Raw genomic sequence first — 20,691 nt, forward strand, 5'->3', positions numbered from 1 at the left:
GTTAAAAGAGAACAGAATTTAATGGGAATCTGCCTGCACCTCATACAAATTCCGCACGATGGCGCCATTGTACTAATTTTCAATTGAATGAATTGTTGGAAAATACATCTGTCTGAACTCCAGTTTCCCAGTCTTCACCCGGATGCAGTTTAAGGAGAGATCAGATGGCATTGTTTTTGAAGTGAGGACCTATTGAAGAGACATCGCCCTGTAATCATTTTGATAGATTATAAACGTTTACTAATACCTAAAGTTGGATTACAAAAGGATTTCGAAGTGTTTTGTGAAAGTTTATCGTCGACTTTTTTAATTTTAAAAAATTACGCAGCGTTTAAAAACGTTGATTTTTTCTGAATGACACAGCTTCCATACAAAGCTATTTTGGGTATATATGGACCGATTTAAACGAAAAAAAGACCCAATAGTGATGTTTATGGGGCATATAGGAGTGCCAAGAAAGAAGCTCGTCTAAGGTAATGAATGTTTTATATTTTATTTCTGCGTTTTGGGTAGCGCCGGCTATCGCAAAATCTGTTGTTTACGTGTCGAGCTGGCATTTTGGGGGGTGCATGCTATCAGATAATAGCTTCTGATGCTTTCGCCGAAAAGCATTTTAAAAATCTGACTTGCTGGCTAGGTTCACAACGAGTGTAGCTTTAATTCAATACCCTGCTTGTGAATTTTGATCAAAGATTGAGTTGTAACGAGTACATTTAGCATTTAGCGTAGCGCATTTGCATTTCCAGGGGCATACTTGGGACGTCTGCGTGTCAAGTATTCTCAAGAAGTTAACAACACTGTCATCTCAGATTTTCAAAATATGCTTCTCAACCATAGGAACACAATAATTTGTGTAACAGTAGCTAGCTAGCGTAGCATTTAGCGTTAGCATTATCGTTAGCATTTTTCAGGCAACACTTTCACAAAAACCAGAAAAGCATTCAAATAATCATTTACCTTTGAAGAACTTCAGATGTTTTCAATGAGGAGACTCTGTTAGATAGCAAATGTTCAGTTTTTCCTGAAAGATTATTTGTTTAGGAGAAATCGCTCCGTTTGGTGCGTCACGTTTGGCTACCAAAAAAAAACGAAAATCCAGTCATCAATTACGCCAAACTTTTTTCCAAATTAACTCCATAATATCGACTGAAACATGGCAAACGTTGTTTAGAACCAATCCTCAAGGTGTTTTTCACATATCTCTTCGATGATATATCCTTCGTGGAAGTGTGCGTTCCATTCTGAATCCCAGGACAAAATGACCGCAACTGGAGATTACGCACGAATTTAGATAAAGGCCACCGGGCGGACCCCTGGAAAATGTAGTCTCTTATGGCCAATCTTCCAATGATATGCCTACAAATACGTCACAATGCTGCAGACATCTTGAAGAAACCACAGAAAGCACATGGTCGTTCCTGCTGCATTCACAGCCATATAAGGAGACATTTGAAAACAGAGCTTCAGAGATTCTGCTCATTTCCTGTTTGACGTTTCAACTTGGTTTCGCCTGTAGAATGAGTTCTGTGGCACTCACAGATAAAATCTTTGCAGTTTTGGAAACGTTAGACTGTGTTCTTTCCAAAGCTGTCAATTCTATGCATAGTCGAGCATCTTTTCGTGACAAAATATTTTGCTTAAAACGGGCACGTTTTTTTCTCCAATAATGAAATAGCGCCCCTATAGGCTTAACAGGTTAACAAAAGGCTAAGCTTGAGAGCTAGCATATTTATTTCATTTAATTTGCGATTTTCATGAATAGTTAACGTTGCGTTATGCTAATGAGCTTGCCGGGATAAATACACTCCTGGATACAGGTTTTTTTGGTAGCCAAACGTGACGCACCAAACGGAGCGATTTCTCCTAAACAAATAATCTTTCAGGAAAAACTGAACATTTGCTATCTAAGAGTCTTTGCCAAAAATCTTTGCTGCCATTCCTGAGCAAGCTCTGTACTGGTGATGTACTTATAATTCAATGTATCACAATTCCAGTGGGTCAGAAGTTTACATACACTAAGTTGACTGTGCCTTTAAACAGCTTGGAACATTCCAGAAAATTATGTCATGACTTTAGAAGCTTATGACAGACTAATTGACATAATTTGAGTCAATTGGAGGTGTACCTGTGGATGTATTTCAAGGCCTACCTTCAAACTCAGTGCCTCTTTGCTTGACATCATGGGAAAATAAAAATAAATCAACCAAGACCTCAGAACAAAAACTGTTGACCTCCACAAGTCTGGCTCATCCTTGGGAGCAATTTACAAATGCCTGAAGGTACCACGTTTATCTGTACAAACAATATTACTAAACCATTGTCAATTCGACGTGTTTGCATCTGGGTCTTACCCTCATTCCTGATAGTACGAACTGACCATGCCTGACCCAGCAGACCCGGGCCAGCATTCCACGGGTTGTCTGGGAGGCCACCTACCACGGTGGTAACCCAACAGCCCCTCAGTGACTTAGCTGCTAGCAGCGCTGTCTCATCGGTCACTCCACTTTCTCGGGAGCCCTGCTTACCTCCTCCAGAATGCTTCAATGGAGAGCCGAGCACCTATTGGGTGTTTCTAGCTCAGTGTGCCCTCGTCTTTGAGGTTCAGCCCTTCTCCATCCCATTGGAACACTCCAAGATAGCTGACCTCATCAAGCTGGGCTACTGCCTTGAGGGAACAACAGCCGGCCACATGTGCTAGTCTGGAGTGGTTCATGGGAGAAGTGAGGAAGGTCTTTGATGCCCATTCTCCGGGCGATAGGCCGCCCGGAAGCTAATCCAGCTTTGGCAGGACTCCCGCAGTGTCGCTGATTATGCGATGGATTTCCGGAAATTGGCAGTGGAGAGTGCTTGGAATCAAGAGGCACTGTTTGATATGTTCCTGCACGGCGTCTCGGAGGAGGTCAAGGATGAGCTAGCAGCCCCAGAGTTACCTACGGAGCTCGATTCCCTCATTGCTTTGACCATCCGTATCGATGGGCCTATGCCACTAGGTAGAGCTGTGCTGTCGCCAGCAGAACGGCAATAAAGGCTCGACACGAAGAGTTGTCTGTATTGCGGGACTCATGGTCATTTCGTGTCCTCTTGTCCATTAAAAAAACAGGCTCACCGGTAGAAGCGAGTACTCTGGTGGGCCATATGGAAAACGTTCCTGCTTCCCTTGCTCGCACCCCTTTTCATGTGATTCTGCTGTTGGGAGACCAGTCCAAATCTCTCCGTGACTCTGGGGCCGGCGAGAGGCTTTTGGACGCTACCCTGGCGTATAATCTGAACATCCCCACTCAGCCCCTCTCTATTCCCATGGATGGTAGAACGCTGGACGGGTGCTCTATAGGTGTAGTCACCCACAACACAACTCCCACCAACCAACAGCGAGGCTATCCAGTTCCTGTTCATCAAGTCCCCTCAGATTCCCGTGGTATTAGGATTCTCCCGGCTCCAGTGACACAATCCTCTCATTAACTGGTCTACTGTTGTCATCATGGGCTGGAGCCCGGGCCAGTTTGCTCCTGCCACACTGACCTTATGACTGCAGGATTTAGCTTCTCCCTAGCCCGACTCCGCCTCGGGGACAACTGTACTCACTGTCGGGACCAGAGACCAACGTGATGGAGACCTACATTGGGGACTACATTGGGGACTCCCTTGCCGTCTGTCTTCTTCTCCCACCAGGTTCCACAGGGTTCTTCTCTGTGGAGAAGAAGGACAGGACACTGCACCCGTGCATTGACTAGAGGGATCTCAATGACATGACGGTGAAGAACCGCTACCCGCTACCACTCATCTCCTCGGCCTTAGAGCCGCTCCAGGGGGCCACCGTGTTTTCCAATCTGTGATCTACGGAACGCCTACCCACTGGTGCGGATCTGTGAAGAACACGTGCTCCACGTCCGACAGGTTCTTCAACGCCTCCTGGAGAACCAGCTGTTTGTAATAGCAGAGAAGTGCTAGTTCCATCATTCCACCATCCCTTTTTTGGGTTTCATCATCGCCGCAGTTAGTGTGCAAATTGATCCCAGGAAGGTGAGAGCGTGGTGGATTGGCCCCAGCCTACATCCAGGGTGCAGCTGCAATGCTTCCTGGGGTTCACCAACTTCTATCAGTGCTTTATCTGGGGTTATAGCATCTTGGCTTCTCCCCTGTCCGCACTGACCTTGCCCAAGGTCCCGTTCACGTGGTCTCCATTTGCTGACCGGGAGTTCCGGGACCTCAAATATCGCCTCACCACAGCTCCCATCTTGCGGAACGCCTCGACAACATTCCGCTGAAAAGAGCGAAATTCAAAAATATTTTTTTGAAATATGTAACTTTCACACATGAACAAGTCCAATACCGCAAATGAAAGATAAACATCTTGTTAATCTACCCACCATGTCCAATTTCAAAAATTCTTTACACCTAAAGCACAACATATGTTAGGTCATAGACAAGTCGAAAAAAACACAGACATTTTTCCAGCCAAAGATAGGAGTCACAAAAAGCAGAAATATAGATAAAATTAATCACTAACCTTTGATGATCTTCATCAGATGACACTCATAGGACATCATGTTACACAATACATGTATGTTTTGTTCGATAATGTGCATATTTATATCCAAAAATCTCAGTTTACATTGGCGCCTTTCGTGCAGTAATGTTGATTCCAAACATCCGGTGATTTTGCAGAAATAATTATAGTAAACATTGATAAAAGATACAACTGTTATTCACAGAATTAAAGATAGACTTCTCCTTAACCCATCCCGGATCCGGGAGAATTGTCATCAACTACACTAATTAGCATAGCGCAACGGTCAAAAAATATTACTAGAAAATATTCATATTCATGAAATATAGTGAAACACAGCTTAGCCTTTTGTTAATCACCCTGTAATCTCAGATTTTGAAATTATGCTTTACAGCCAAAGCAAGACAAGCGTTTGTGTAAGTTTATCGATAGCCTAGCATAGCATTATGTCCAGCTAGCAGCAGGAAGCTTGGTCACGAAAATCAGAAAAGCAATCAAATTATTTGTTTACCTTTGATAAGCTTCTAATGTTTTCACTCACGAGACTCCCAGTTAGACAGCAAATGTTCCTTTTTGTTCCATAAAGATTATTTTTATACCCAAAATACCTCCGTTTGTTCTTCACGTTATGTTGAGAAATCCACCGGAAATAGCTGTCACGCCAACGCCGGAAAAAAAATCTGATTATATCCATAATATCGACAGAAGCATGGAAAAAGTTTTTTTATATATTCAATCCTCAAGGTATTTTTCAAATATCTATTCGATAATATATCAACCGGGACAATTGGCTTTTCACTAGGAGCGAGAGGAAAAATGACTACCTCTGTCTTTTACGCAAGAATCACTCTGAGAGCCCTCAGCTGGCCACTTACGCAATGTAGTCGTTGACGCTCCTTCATCAACATAAAGGCGAGAAACTACGTCAAAATGCTGTAGACACCTTAGGGAATACGTAGAAAAAGGGATCTGGTTGATATCCCTTTCAAGAGGTTTAACCTAACCAATCGCTGCAGCTGTACATAGTCCATCCGTAAATAGCCCACCCAAACTACCTACCTCATCCCCATATTGTTTTTATTTTATTTACTTTTCTGCTCTGTTGCACACCAGTATCTCTACTTGCACATCATTATCTGCTAATTTATCACTCTAGTGTTAATCTGCTAAATTGTAATTATTCGCTCCTATGGCCTATTTATTGCCTACCTCCTAATGCCTTTTGCACACACTGTTATATAGACTTTCTTTTTTCTACTGTGTCATTGCCTTGTTTATTGTGTTATTGGCTTGTTTATTGTTAACTCCATGTGTAACTGTGTTGTCGTCTGTGTCACACTGCTTTGCTTTATCTTGGCCAGGTCGCAGTTGCAAATGAGAACTTGTTCTCAACTAGCCTAACTGGTTAAATAAAGGTGAAATAAATAAATACAATTAAAAAATGAAGCTCGTTTGGAGGTTAGTTGCAACAATATTGGCTTATCATTTTAGAAAGAGAGGGTCCAGATTGTCTAGTCCTGCTCATTTGTAGGGGTCCAGATTTTGCAGCTCTTTCAGAACATCAGCTGTCTGGGTTTGGGTGAAGGAGAAATAGGGGAGGCTTGGGCAAGTTGCTGTGGGGGGTGCAGGGCTGTCGAGCAGGATAGGGGTAGTCAGGTGGAAAGCATGGCCAGCCGTAGAAAAATGCTTATTGCAATTCTCAATTATTATGGATTTATCGGGGGTGACAGTGTTTCCTAGCCTCAGTGCAGTGGTCAGCTGGGAGGAGGTGCTCTTATTCTCCATGGACTTTACAGCGTCCCAGAACCTTTTGGAGTTTGTGCTGCAGGATGCAAATTTCTGTTTGAAAAAGGTAGCCCTTGCTTTCCACTGCCTGATGGAGGTGGTGTCAGAAGATATTGTTCAATATGCAAGTAGAATGGGTAAATAGTGTCAGAATGTAAGTAATGTCAGAAGGCATTATAGAATATGTAAAAGGGTATGAAGATATTGTAGAATCGGTACATATTGTCAGTAGATATTTATTTTATTTTACATGGTAAGTCAGTTAAGAACAAATTCATATTTACATTGACAGCCTAGGAACATTGGGTTAACTGCCTTGTTCAAGGGCAGAAAGACAGATTTTTAACTTGTCAGCTCAGGGATTCAATTTAGCAACCTTTCAGTTACTATCCCAACACTCTAACCACTAGGCTACCTGCCGCACAGAGTGTCAGAAGGTAAATAGTGTCAGAATACATTGTAGAATGAATAAATTGTGTGATAAGATATTGTAGAATGGGTAAATAGTGTCAAAGTATTTTAGAAGGAGTAAATGGTGTCAGAAGCTATTCTGTCAAGAGATACACAACTTCCTGAAATATATTTAGATATCTTTGTTAGAAGAATACGATATTTCCCTTGAAGTAGTGATGCTGAATTTCAGCAGGCATGAGACTTAGGACTGTCCCAACTCTTTCTGACACTGCTAACCCTGGTCTCTTAGCTCCCTAGCCTCCATGCCCTCTCTCTTTATAAGCCTTTTTTTGGGGCAGTGGTGCGAGGGGGGGGGGGCAGCATTGTGCCAAAGTAGATTTATCTTCAATAACCATTTGCTAAATCTCCATCCATTAGACTGAAGCTCCAACAGCTGTGGCATTAAGCCCGATTAGAGCGCCGTACTGCAGAGGAGAGGAGAGAGGTCCAAAGCTGCATCCCAGCCACATGTCATCTAGTGATTTCTATCCTGTGTCTCTGTATTTTGTCAATTGCTTCTGGAGTGGCAGAGAGGGCTAAGGAAAGGAGGGATAGGATGCTCTATTCTGGACTGTCTCCCCAACGCTTGAATTCTCTCTGACTCCCGGTGACTCTGCTCTGCCATAGTTCTGCTGAATATTCGCTGCTGCTACTGCTGACTTTTAAACAGCAGACAGAGGACATCTCTATTGACACGGCATGCTGTGCTGAGATAAGATACTGAGCTACGTTGCTGTGAATTAGAACCAGAGACTATGTTTCTGTAAGTGCCACCAGAAAGGGTCCACCTGTGAGGTGCTACCAGAAAGGGCCCATCTGTAAGGTGTTATCAGACAAGGCCCATCTGTGACGTGCTACCAGAAAGGGCCCATCTGTGAGGTGTTACCAGACAAGGCCCACCTGTGAGGTGCTACCAGACACATGGAGAACTGACACGAGAATGGAAAAGGGAGCCGGAGGGAAGTGGGGCAGCGGCTCCTTTAAACGAGTTTCCATCAAACGCTCGGCATCCAGTGCCTCCAATAAGGTAAGAGGAGACTAACTATCTGACTGTCGAACTGACTAACTGACTAACTGCCTGACTGTCTGACTGTCTAACTGACTGACTGTCGGACTGACAAACTGACTAACTGTCTGACTGACTGTCTGACTGACTGACTGCCTGACTAACTAACTGACTAACTAACTAACTGTCGGACTGACTGACTCACTGACTGACTAACTAACTGACTGATTGTCTGACTGACTAACTAACTGACTGATTGTCTGACTGACTAACTGACTGTCTGACTGACTAACTGACTAACTGGCTAATTGACTAACTGACTAACTGGCTAATTGACTAACTGGCTAATTGACTAACTGACTGTCTGACTGACTAGCTGACTGTCTGACTGACTAGCTGACTGTCTGACTGACCGGCTAACTGACTTGTTGACTGGCTGACTGACTAGCTGACTGACTGACTGGCTAACTGACTTTCTGAATGACTGGCTTGTTGACTAGCTGGCTAACCAATGGTCTCTTGTCATGCATGGAGCTGTCACTGCTCCATGTACAACAGGTGATTCTGCCTGTTAGTGTCTTGCTGATGTTCAACAGGTGATTCTGTCTGTAGTGTTAGTGTGTGGCTGATGTTTAACAGGTGATTCTGCCTGTTAGTGTTTGGCTGATGTTTAACAGGTGATTCTGCCTGTTAGTGTCTTGCTGATGTTCAACAGGTGATTATGCCTGTAGTGTTAGTGATTGACTGATGTTCAACAGGTGATTCTGCCTGTAGTGTTAGTGATTGGCTGATGTTCAACAGGTGATTCTGCCTGTAGTGTTAGTGATTGGCTGTGCTCAGCATCTCCTTCATGAGTTCTAATCTAATAAAAATGTATGTCACATGCTTTGTAAACAAAAGGTGTAGACTAACAGTGAAATGCTTACTTATGGGTCATTTTCCAACCATGTAGAGTTCAAGATAAAAAAAATGAAAATAAATAGAAAGTGACAGGGGTTATAAATACACAGTGAATAGTAATACCAAGTAAAAATAACATGGCTGTGTGCAGGAAGTACAATGTAATAAAATGACTATATGCAGGAAGTACAAGGTAATAACAAGGCTATATAAAGGGAGTCCCAGTTATTAACATGGTTATGTACAGGAAGTACCAGGTAATAATATGGCTATGTACAGGGCGTACCAGGTAATAATATGGCTATATACAGGGCGTACCAGGTAATAACATGGCTATGTACAGGGAGTACCAGGTAAAACAATAGCTATATACAGGAAGTACCAGGTAATAACATGGGTATGTACAGGAAGTTTAATGTAATAACATGGCTATATACAGGGAGTACCAGTACTGAGGCGATGTGCAGGGGTACGAGGTAAATACATGTCTATATACAGGAAGTACAAGTACTGAGGCGATGTGCAGGGGTACGAGGTAATAACATGACTATATACAGGGAGTACCAGTACTGAGTTGATGTGCAGGGGTACGAGGTAATTAAATGTCTATATGCAGGGAGTACCAGTACTGAGTCAATGTGCAGGGGTACTAGGTAATAACATGACTATATACAGGGAGTACCAGTACTGAGTCAATGTGCAGGGGTACGAGGTAATAACATGACTATATACAGGGAGTACCAGTACTGAGTCAATGTGCAGTGGTATGAGGTAATTACATGACTATATACAGGGAGTACCAGTACTGAGTCGATGTGCAGGGGTACGAGGTAATAACATGACTATATACAGGGAGTACCAGTACTGAGTCGATGTGCTGGGGTACTAGGTAATAACATGACTATATACAGGGAGTACCAGTACTGAGTCAATGTGCTGGGGTACGAGGTAATTACATGTCTATATAAAGGGAGTACCAGTACTGAGGCGATGTGCTGGGGTACGAGGTAATAACATGTCTATATAAAGGGAATACCAGTACTGAGGCGATGTGCAGGGGTACGAGGTAATAACATGTCTATATAAAGGGAGTACCAGTACTGAGTCGATGTGCTGGGGTACGAGGTAATTTAGGTAGATTTGTACATATAGGTAAGGATAACGTGACTCGGCAACAGGATAGATTATTGGTTTGCCAATTAGCTGCTGCTGTTCTGGACTTGGGGACTGTGATGGGACGTCTGGTGGTATGTATTTTGGGGTATGCATGGGTGTCTGACCTATGTGCCAGTAGTTCAAACAGACAGCTATTTGCATTCAACATGTCAATACCTCTCATAAATACAAGTAGTGATGAAGTCAATCTCTCCTCCAGTTTGAGCCAGCAGAGATTAACATGCAAATTATTAAATTAGCTCTCTGTGTTCATCCAAGGGCCAGCCATGCTGCCCTGTTCTGAGCCAATTGCTATTTTCCTAAGTCCCTCTTTGTGGCACCTGACCACACGACTGAACAGTAGTCCAGATGCGACAAAACTAGGGCCTGTAGGACCTGCCTAGTTGATAGCGCTGTTTAGAATGTAGAGCAGCGCTTCTATGGACAGACTTCTCCCCATCCTAGTTACTATTGTATCAATATGTTTTGACCATGACAGTTACAATCAAGGGTTATTCCAAGCTGTTTAGACTTTTCATCTTGCTTAATTACCACATTATTCATTACAATATTTAGTTGAGTTTAGGGTTTAGTGAATGATTTGTCCCAAACACAATGCCTTTAGTTTTTTGAAATACTTAGAATGAACGTATTCCTTACGACCCATTCTGAAACTAACTGCAGCTCTTCAAATCAAATGAAATCAAATGTTATTTGTCACATACACATAGTTAGCATATGTTAATGCGAGTGAAGTGAAATGCTTGTGCTTTTAGTTCCGACCATGCAGTAATATCTAACAAGTAATCTAACCTAACAAGTTCACAACAACCACCTTATACACACAAGTGTAAAGGACTGATTAAGAATATGTACATAAAAATATTTGAATGAGTGACGGCCGAAAGGCATAAGCAAGATGCAGTATATGGTATAGAGTACAGTATATACATTTGAGATGAGTAATGTAGGCTATGTAAACATTATATAAAGTGGCATTGTTTATAGTGGCTAGTGATACATTTATTACATCAATTTTTCCATGATTAGGGTAGCTAGAGTTGAGTCAGTATGTTGGAAGCAGCCATTCAATGTTAGTGATGGCTGTTTAACATTCTGATGACCTTGAGATAGATTCTGTTTTTCAGTCTCTCGGTCCCCGCTTTGATACACCTGTACTGACCTTGCCTTCTCGATTGTGCATCTGTAAAAGTTTGTGGGTGTTTTTGGTAACAAGACAAATTTCTTCAGCCTCCTGAGGTCTTTGTTAAGTGTTGCAGTCATTTCACTCACTGTGGTAGCTGCCGTGCAAAGTGTTTAGTCATCAGCACACATAGACACAAAGCCAGTGGCATGTCAATCGTAAAGATTTTAAAAAGGGACCAAGACAGCTGCCCTTGGGAATTCCTGATTCTACCTGGATTTTGTTGGAGAGGCTTCCGTGAAAGAACACCCTCTGTGTTCTGTTAGACAGGTAACTCTTTATCCACAATATAGAAGGGGATGTAAAGCCATAACACATACATTTTTCCAGCTACAGACTATAATCGATAATGTCAAAAGTATCACTTAAGTCTAACAATAAAGCCCCCACATTATTTTTATCATCAATTTCTCTCAGCCAATCCTCAGTCATTTCTGTAAGTGCTGTGCTTGTTGAATGTCCTTCCCTATAAGCGTGCTGAAAATCTGTTGTTAATTTGTTAACTGTAAAATAACATTGTATCTGGTCAAGCACCATTTTTTCCAAAACTTTATAAAGTGTTGGTAACAGGTTGATTGGTCGGCTGTTTGACCCAGTAATGGGGGCTTCACTATTCTTAGGTAGGGGAATAACTTTAGCTTCCCTCCAGGTCTGAGTGCACAAGCTCTCTAGTAGGTTTAAAATGAAGATGTGGAAAATAGGAGCGGCAATATCCTCTGCTATTTATCCTCAGTAATTTTCAATCCAAGTTGTCAGACCCTGGAGGTTTGTCATTGTTGATAGACAATACTTTTTTCACCTCTTCCAAATATACTTTACGGAATTCAAAATTACAATGCTTGTCTTTCATAATTTGGTCAGATATACTTGAATGTGGTGTCAGCGTTTGTTGCTTGCATGTCATGCCTGAATTTGCTAATCTTGCCAATTAATAAATCATTGAAGTAGTTCGCAATATCAGTGAGTTTTGTTATGAATGAGCCATCTGATTCAACGAATGATGGAGAGCAGTTGTCCTTTTTGGCGAAAATTTAATTTAAGGTGCTCAACTTTTTTTACTATCATTCTTTGTAACTTATCTATGTTTCATAGTGTAGTTTCTTCTTTTTATTCAGTTTAGTCACATGATTTCTCAATAATTTTCAGGACGTTTGCCAGTCGGTTGTACAGAGACCTATTTGCCATTTCTTTTGCCTCATCCATCTCAACCATACAATGTTTCATCAATCCAGAGGTATTTAACAGTTTTTACTGTCATTCTCTTAATGGGTGCATGCTTATTAGTAACTAGGATAAACAATTTCATAAATGTGTCAAGTGCAGCGTCTGATTGCTCCTCATTACACACCACAGACCAACAAATATTCTTTACATCAACAACATAGGAATCACTACAAAACGTATTGTATGACCTCTTATAAATGATATTAGGCCCAGACATTGGAACCCCTGGTTTTCCTAGATATGTCTTTTATATTGTGATGACTACAGCTTATGGATTTGGATAATGCTTTCAAACAGACTTCTGAAGCATTAGTGAAAATTGTGATCAGTACATGTTGATGATTTCATTCCTGTTGTAAGGATCAACGCTGTTAGACGAGAAGCAGGTACAGGAGAACATTTAATGAATAACGGACATGAAACAAGACAGGAACAGCCTCTGGAAAAATAACGACATCAATGCTGACACAGGGAACAGACTGAGGAGCAGACAGAAATAGGGTAGGCAATCAACAAAGTGAAGGAGTCCAGGTGAGTCCAGTGAGCGCTAATGCTCATAGTGATGGTGTCAGGAGTGCGTAATGAAGTGCAGCCTCGGGTGCCAAATCAAATAAAATAAAATGTATTTTCATAGCCCTTCGTACATCAGCTGACATCTCAAAGTGCTGTACAGAAACTCAGCCTAAAACCACAAACAGCAAGCAATGCAGGTGCAGAAGCACGGTGGCTAGGAAAAACTCCCTAGAAAGGCCAAAACCTAGGAAGAAACCTAGAGAGGAAACAGGCTATGAAGGGTGGCCAGTCCTCTTCTGGCTGTGCCGGGTGGAGATTATAACAGAACATGGGCAAGATTTTTAAATGTTCATAAATGACCAGCATGGTCAAATAATAATAATCACAGGCAGAACAGTTGAAACTGGAGCAGCAGCACGGCAAGGTGGACTGGGGACAGCAAGGAGTCATCATGCCAGGTTGTCCTGAGGCATGGTCCTAGGGCTCAGGTCCTCTGAGAGAGAAAGAAAGAGAGAAAGAGAGAATTAGAGAGAGCATACTTAAATTCACACAGGACACCGGATAAGACAGGAGAAGTACTCCAGATATAACAAACTGACCCTAGCCCCCCGACACATAAACTACTGCAGCATAAATACTGGAGGCTGAGACAGGAGGGGTCAGGAGACACTGTGGCCCCATCCGATGATACCCCCAGACAGGGCCAAAGAGGAAGGGTATAACTCCAACACTATACAAAAGCACAGCCTCCACACCACTAGACGGATATCTTCAACCACAAACTTACCATCCTGAGACAAGGCAGAGTATAGCCCACAAAGATCTCCGCCACGGCACAACCCAGGGGGAGGGCACCAACCCAGACAGGGCGATCACATCAGTGACTCAACCCACTCAAGTTACGCACTCCTCCTAGGGACGACATGAAAGAGCACCAGTAAGCCAATGACTCAGCCCCTGTAATAGGGTTAGAGGCAGAGAATCCCAGTGGAAAGAGGGGAGCCGGCCAGGCAGAGACAGCAAGGGCGGTTTGTTGCTACAACGCCTTTCCGTTCACCTTCACACTCCTGGGTCAGACTACATTCAATCATATGACCCACTGAAGATGAGTCTTCAGTAAAGACTTAAAGGTTGAGACCGAGTTTGCGTCTCTCACATGGGTAGGCAGACCGTTCCATAAAAATGGAGCTCTATAGGAGAAAGCCCTGCCTCCAGCTGTTTGCTTAGAAATTCTAGGGACAGTTAGGAGGCCTGCGTCTTGTGACCATAGCGTGTGTGTAGGTATGTACGGCAGGACCAAATCAGAGAGATAGGTAGGAGCAAGCCCATGTAATGCTTTGTAGGTTAGCAGTAAAACCTTGAAATCAGCCCTTGCCTTGACAGGAAGCCAGTGTAGGGAGGCTAGCACTGGAGTAATATGATCACATTTTTTGGTTCTAGTCAGGATTCCCTCTCCAGAAAGGGAGAACGGGAGCAGGCGTGACACCTGTCTGTTTGTAACTATCCTGGTAGGTTGATTGATAACCTGAACCAGGTTGCAGGCACTAGCTACATTTTTAAGCTTTCTCTTGAGTGGGCAGCCTGATGAAAGCCAGTCAGTATTTAAATCACCCGGAAAATATATCTCTATTGATATCACATACATTATCAAGCATTTCACACGTTACCCAGATACTGACTGTTAGCACTTGGTGGTCTATAGCAGCTTCCCACCAGAATGGGCTTCAGGTGAGGCAGATGAACCTGTAGCCATATTACTTCAACAATATTTAACATGAGATCCTCTCTAAGCTTTACTGGAATGTGGTTCTGAATACAAACAGCCACACCTCCACCTTTGGCATTTCTGTATTTTCTGTAGATCTTATAACCATGTATTGCTACCACTGTATCAACGGTGTTATCTAAGTGAGTTTCATAGACTGTCAGAAAATGAATGTCATCTGTTGCTAGCAAATTATTGATTTTATGAACCTTGTTTCCTAAGCCACATATGTTAACGTGGGCTATTTTTAATACTTTTCTGTCTTGATTGTTTTTCTTGCTTTACTGGGAAGCTTAGCAGAGGTAGACATGCTCAGGTTATTTATGTTAGTGCAGGTTGAGCTGCACACAGTGGACTTCCTCCTATGGCACACCACCTCAGCGCTAACAGTATAACTCTGGTTCATAAGCATATGATTACTGCATACACTAGCTGTACGATCAGTACAGGAATTCAGGGTTGTAAGAGGGACATAAATTAGGTTACTTACATTGTGTCTTCCAACGCCCCTGGGATATTGTACATTTGCTGAAGCATTATGATAACTCAGCGACACAATGGTAATGTTACGGTGCGTGAATGAGGACCCAAAAGCGAATTAACGTAAACAGAGCTTCTTTAATAACAAAACATAGGTAGGCTCAGATGGACCGGCAGATTCCGACAGGACAGGACAAGGTAGCAGCAAACATGACGATAGTCTGGTTCAGGCATGAATAACACAAACAAGAATCCGACAAAGACAGAAACAAAAACAGAGAGAGATATAGAGGACTAATCAGAGGGAAAAAGGGAACAGGTGGGAAAAGGGGTGACGAGGTAGTTAGGAGGAGACAAGGAACAGCTGGGGGAAAGAGGGGGAGAAAAGGTAACCTAAAACGACCAGCAGAGGGAGACAGGGTGAAGAGAAAGGACAGAAACAAGACACAACATGACAATACAAGACAGTACCCCCCCACTCACCGAGCGCCTCCTGGCGCACTCGAGGAGGAAACCTGGCGGCAACGGAGGAAATCATCGATCAGCGCACGGTCCAGCACGTCCCGAGAGGGAACCCAACTCCTCTCCTCAGGACCGTACCCCTCCCAATCTACTAGGTACTGATGACCACGGCCCCGAGGACGCATGTCCAAAATCCTACGGACCCTGTAGATGGGTGCGCCCTCGACAAGGATGGGGGGGGGGGGGGGGAAGACGAGCGGGGGCGCGAAGAACGGGCTTGACACAGGAGACATGGAAGACCGGGTGGACGCGACGAAGATATCGCGGAAGAAGAAGTCGCACTGCGACAGGATTAATGATCTGAGAAATACGGAACGGACCAATGAACCGCGGGGTCAACTTGCGAGAAGCGGTCTTAAGGGGAAGGTTCTGAGTGGAGAGCCAAACTCTCTGACCGCGACAATATCTAGGACTCTTAGTTCTAGGCTTATTAGCAGCTCTCACAGTCTGCGCCCTATAACGGCAAAGTGCAGACCTGACCCTCTTCCAGGTGCGCTCGCAACGTTGGACAAAAGCCTGAGCGGAGGGAACGCTGGACTCGGCGAACTGAGATGAGAACAGCGGAGGCTGGTACCCGAGGCTACTCTGAAAAGGAGATAGCCCGGTCGCAGACGATGGAAGCGAGTTGTGGGCATATTCTGCCCAGGGGATCTGTTCTGACCAAGACGCAGGGTTGCGAAAAGAAAGACTGCGTAAGATGCGACCAATAGTCTGATTGGCCCGTTCTGCTTGACCGTTAGACTGGGGGTGAAAGCCGGAAGAGAGACTGACGGAAGCCCCAATCAAACGGCAAAACTCCCTCCAAAATTGAGACGTGAATTGCGGACCTCTGTCCGAAACGACGTCTGACGGAAGGCCATGAATTCTGAAAACATTCTCGATGATGATTTGTGCCGTCTCTTTAGCAGAAGGAAGCTTAGCAAGGGGAATAAAATGAGCCGCCTTAGAGAACCTGTCGACAACCGTAAGAATAACAGTCTTCCCCGCTGACGAAGGCAGTCCGGTGACAAAATCTAAGGCGATGTGAGACCACGGTCGAGAGGGAATGGGAAGCGGCCTGAGACGGCCGGCAGGAGGGGAGTTACCGGACTTAGTCTGCGCGCAGACCGAACAAGCAGCCACGAAGCGACGCGTGTCATGCTCCCGGGTGGGCCACCAAAAACGCTGGCGAATGGAAGCAAGCGTACCCCGAACGCCAGGGTGGCCGGCTAACTTGGCAGAGTGAGCCCACTGAAGAACGGCCAGACGAGTAGGAACGGGAACGAAAAGAAGGTTCCGACGGCGACAGGCGATGAGAAAAATACGCGCAAGGGTGGACCTTGTCGTCAGAGAGGGAGCGCTGAGAAAGAATGGCTCCCACGCCCACCTCTGACGCGTCAACCTCGACAACGAACTGTCTAGTGACGTCAGGTGTAACAAGGATAGGTGCGGATGTAAAACGATTCTTGAGGAGATCAAAAGCTCCCTGGGCGGAAACGGACCACTTAAAGCACGTCTTGACAGAAGTAAGGGCTGTGAGAGGAGCTGCCACCTGACCGAAATTACGGATGAAACGACGATAGAAGTTCGCGAAGCCGAGAAAGCGCTGCAGCTCGACGCATGACTTAGGGACGGGCCAATCAATGACAGCTTGGACCTTAGCGGGATCCATCTTAATGCCTTCAGCGGAAATAACAGAACCGAGAAATGTGACGGAGGAGGCATGAAAAGAGCACTTCTCAGCCTTCACAAAAAGACAATTCTCTAAAAGGCGCTGGAGGACACGTCGAACGTGCTGAACATGAATCTGGAGTGACGGTGAAAAAATCAGGATATCGTCAAGGTAAACGAAAACAAAGATGTTCAGCATGTCTCTCAGGACATCATTGACTAATGCCTGAAAGACAGCTGGAGCGTTAGCGAGGCCGAAAGGAAGAACCCGGTATTCAAAGTGCCCTAACGGAGTGTTAAACGCCGTCTTCCACTCGTCCCCCTCCCTGATGCGCACGAGATGGTAAGCGTTACGAAGGTCCAACTTAGTGAAAAACCTGGCTCCCTGCAGGATCTCGAAGGCTGAAGACATAAGAGGAAGCGGATAACGATTCTTCACTGTTATGTCATTCAGCCCTCGATAATCTATGCAGGGGCGCAGGGACCCGTCCTTCTTCTTAACAAAAAAAAACCCCGCTCCGGCGGGAGAGGAGGAGGGGACTATGGTACCGGCGGCAAGAGCTACAGACAAATAATCTTCGAGAGCCTTACGTTCGGGAGCCGACAGAGAGTATAGTCTACCCCGGGGGGGAGTGGTTCCCGGAAGGAGATCAATACTACAATCATACGACCGGTGTGGAGGAAGAGAGGTGGCCCTGGACCGACTGAACACCGTGCGCAGATCGTGATATTCCTCCGGCACCCCTGTCAAATCACCAGACTCCTCCTGTGAAGAAGAGACAGAGGAAACAGGAGGGATAGCAGACATTAAACATTTCACATGACAAGAGACGTTCCAGGAGAGGATAGAATTACTAGACCAATTAATGGAAGGATTATGACAAACTAGCCAGGGATGGCCCAAAACAACAGGTGTAAAAGGTGAACGAAAAATTAAAAAAGAAATGGTTTCGCTATGATTACCAGAAACAGTGAGGGTTAAAGGTAGCGTCTCACGCTGAATCCTGGGGAGAGGACTACCATCCAGGGCGAACAAGGCCGTGGACTCCCTTAACTGTCTGAGAGGAATGTCATGTTCCCGAGCCCAGGTCTCGTCCATAAAACAGCCCTCCGCCCCAGAGTCTATTAAGGCACTGCAGGAAGCTGACGAACCGGTCCAGCGTAGATGGACCGACAAGGTAGTGCAGGATCTTGAGGGAGAGACAGGAGTAGTAGCGCTCACCAGTAGCCCTCCGCTTACTGATGAGCTCTGGCTTTTACTGGACATGAAGTGACAAAATGACCAGCAGAACCGCAATAGAGACAGAGGCGGTTGGTGATTCTCCGTTCCCTCTCCTTAGTCGAGATGCGGATACCTCCCAGCTGCATAGGCTCAGCACCCGAGCCGGCAGAGGAAGATGGTAGTGATGCGGAGAGGGGGGCAACGGAGAACGCGAGCTCCTTTCCACGAGCTCGGTGACGAAGATCAACCCGTCGCTCAATGCGAATAGCGAGTTCAATCAAGGAATCCACGCTGGACGGAACCTCCCGGGAGAGAATCTCATCCTTTACCTCTGCGCGGAGACCCTCCAGAAAACGAGCGAGCAAAGCCGGCTCGTTCCAGCCACTGGAGGCAGCAAGAGTGCGAAACTCAATAGAGTAGTCTGTTATGAATCGATTACCTTGACATAGGGAAGACAGGGCCCTGGAAGCCTCCTCCCCAAAAACAGATCGATCAAAAACCCGTATCATCTCCTCCTTAAAGTCCTGATACTGGTTAGTACACTCAGCCCTTGCCTTCCAGATTGCCGTGCCCCACTCACGAGCCCGTCCAGTAAGGAGAGATATGACGTAGGCGACACGAGCAGTGCTCCTGGAGTAAGTGTTGGGCTGGAGAGAAAACACAATATCACACTGGGTGAGGAACGAGCGGCATTCAGCGGGCTCCCCAGAGTAACACGGCGGGTTATTGATTCTGGGCTCCGGAGATTCGAAAGCCCTGGAAGTGGCCGGTGGATCGAGGCGGAGATGGTGAACCTGTTCTGTGAGGTTGGAGACTTGGGTGGCCAGGGTCTCAACGGCATGTCGAGCAGCAGACAATTCCTGCTCGTGTCTGCCTAGCATCGCTCCCTGGATCTCGACGGCTGAGTGGAGAGGATCCGAAGTCGCTGGGTCCATTCTTGGTCGGATTCTTCTGTTACGGTGCGTGAATGAGGACCCAAAAGCGAATTAACGTAAACAGAGCTTCTTTAATAACAAAACATAGGTAGGCTCAGATGGACCGGCAGATTCCGACAGGACAGGACAAGGTAGCAGCAAACATGACGATAGTCTGGTTCAGGCATGAATAACACAAACAAGAATCCGACAAAGACAGAAACAAAAACAGAGAGAGATATAGAGGACTAATCAGAGGGAAAAAGGGAACAGGTGGGAAAAGGGGTGACGAGGTAGTTAGGAGGAGACAAGGAACAGCTGGGGGAAAGAGGGGGAGAAAAGGTAACCTAAAACGACCAGCAGAGGGAGACAGGGTGAAGAGAAAGGACAGAAACAAGACACAACATGACAATACATGACAGGTAAAGACTAAATGTGCTGGGATTGGGACAATGATAAGTCACTGTCTCATTGCAGCCTTATAATGCAAATGATTTGGGTGGATCCCATCCTCGTTAATATTTGAGCTTTGTTTCCAGAAGGTATCAAAATGGTCAATTAATCTTACACCCACAGAGCTGTAATAGCCAATTGGATTCCACGCTCGAAGATTGCTTAGATCACATGGACTGGGATATGTTCCGGGTAGCCTTAGAGAACAACACTGACATGTACGTGAGCGAGTTTATATAAGGAAGGGCATAGGAGATGTTGCAACCACTGTGACTACTAAAACCTTCCCTAACCAGAAACCGTGGGTTGATGGCAGCATTTGCTCAAAACTGAAAGTACTTACCACTGAATTGAATCATGGCAAGGCGACTGGGAATATGGCTGAATACAGTGTAGATATTCGCTCCATAAGTCAATCAAACAAGCAAAGTGCCAGTATAGACACAAAGTGGAGTCGCAATTCAACGGCTCAAACACGAGACGTATGTGGCAGGGTCTACAGACAATTACGGATTACAAAAATAAAATAAGCCCCGTTGTAGACATCTACGTCTTGCTTGCAGACAAATTAAACAACTTCTTTGAGGACAGTACAGTGCCACTGATGCATCCCGCTACCAAAGACTGTGGGCTCTCCTTTTCTGTTTCCGACGTCAGTAAAACATGTAAATGTGTTGAACCTCGCAATGCTGCCGGCCCAGACGATATCCCTAGCCGCGTCCTCATAGTATGCGCAGACAAGCTAGCTGGTTTGTTTACGGACATATTCAATCAATCGCTATCACAGTCTGCTGTCCCCACATGCTTCAACATGTTCCTGTTCCAAAGAAATCCAAGGTAACTGAACTAAATTACTTTCGCCCTGTAGCACTCACTTCTGTCATCATGAAGTGCTTTGAGAGACATATCACCTTACCAGGCACCCTAGACCCACTTCA

The 20,691-nt window shown here is 44.9% G+C and overlaps 1 protein-coding gene across 1 annotated transcript in view; it reads left to right on the forward strand.

The window, feature by feature from the left end:
* Window positions 1-7,685: 7,685 nt before the first annotated feature.
* LOC139378620 (transient receptor potential cation channel subfamily M member 1-like) overlaps window positions 7,686-20,691 on the forward strand; it is a 147,411-nt gene continuing 134,405 nt past the window's right edge. The window contains exon 1 of the mRNA XM_071120953.1: window positions 7,686-7,772. Coding sequence (XP_070977054.1) covers window positions 7,686-7,772 — 87 coding nt within the window. The remainder of the gene's footprint in view (window positions 7,773-20,691) is intronic.

Source organism: Oncorhynchus clarkii, chromosome 2 (genome assembly GCF_045791955.1).
Source record: "Oncorhynchus clarkii lewisi isolate Uvic-CL-2024 chromosome 2, UVic_Ocla_1.0, whole genome shotgun sequence".
NCBI lineage: Eukaryota > Metazoa > Chordata > Actinopteri > Salmoniformes > Salmonidae > Oncorhynchus > Oncorhynchus clarkii.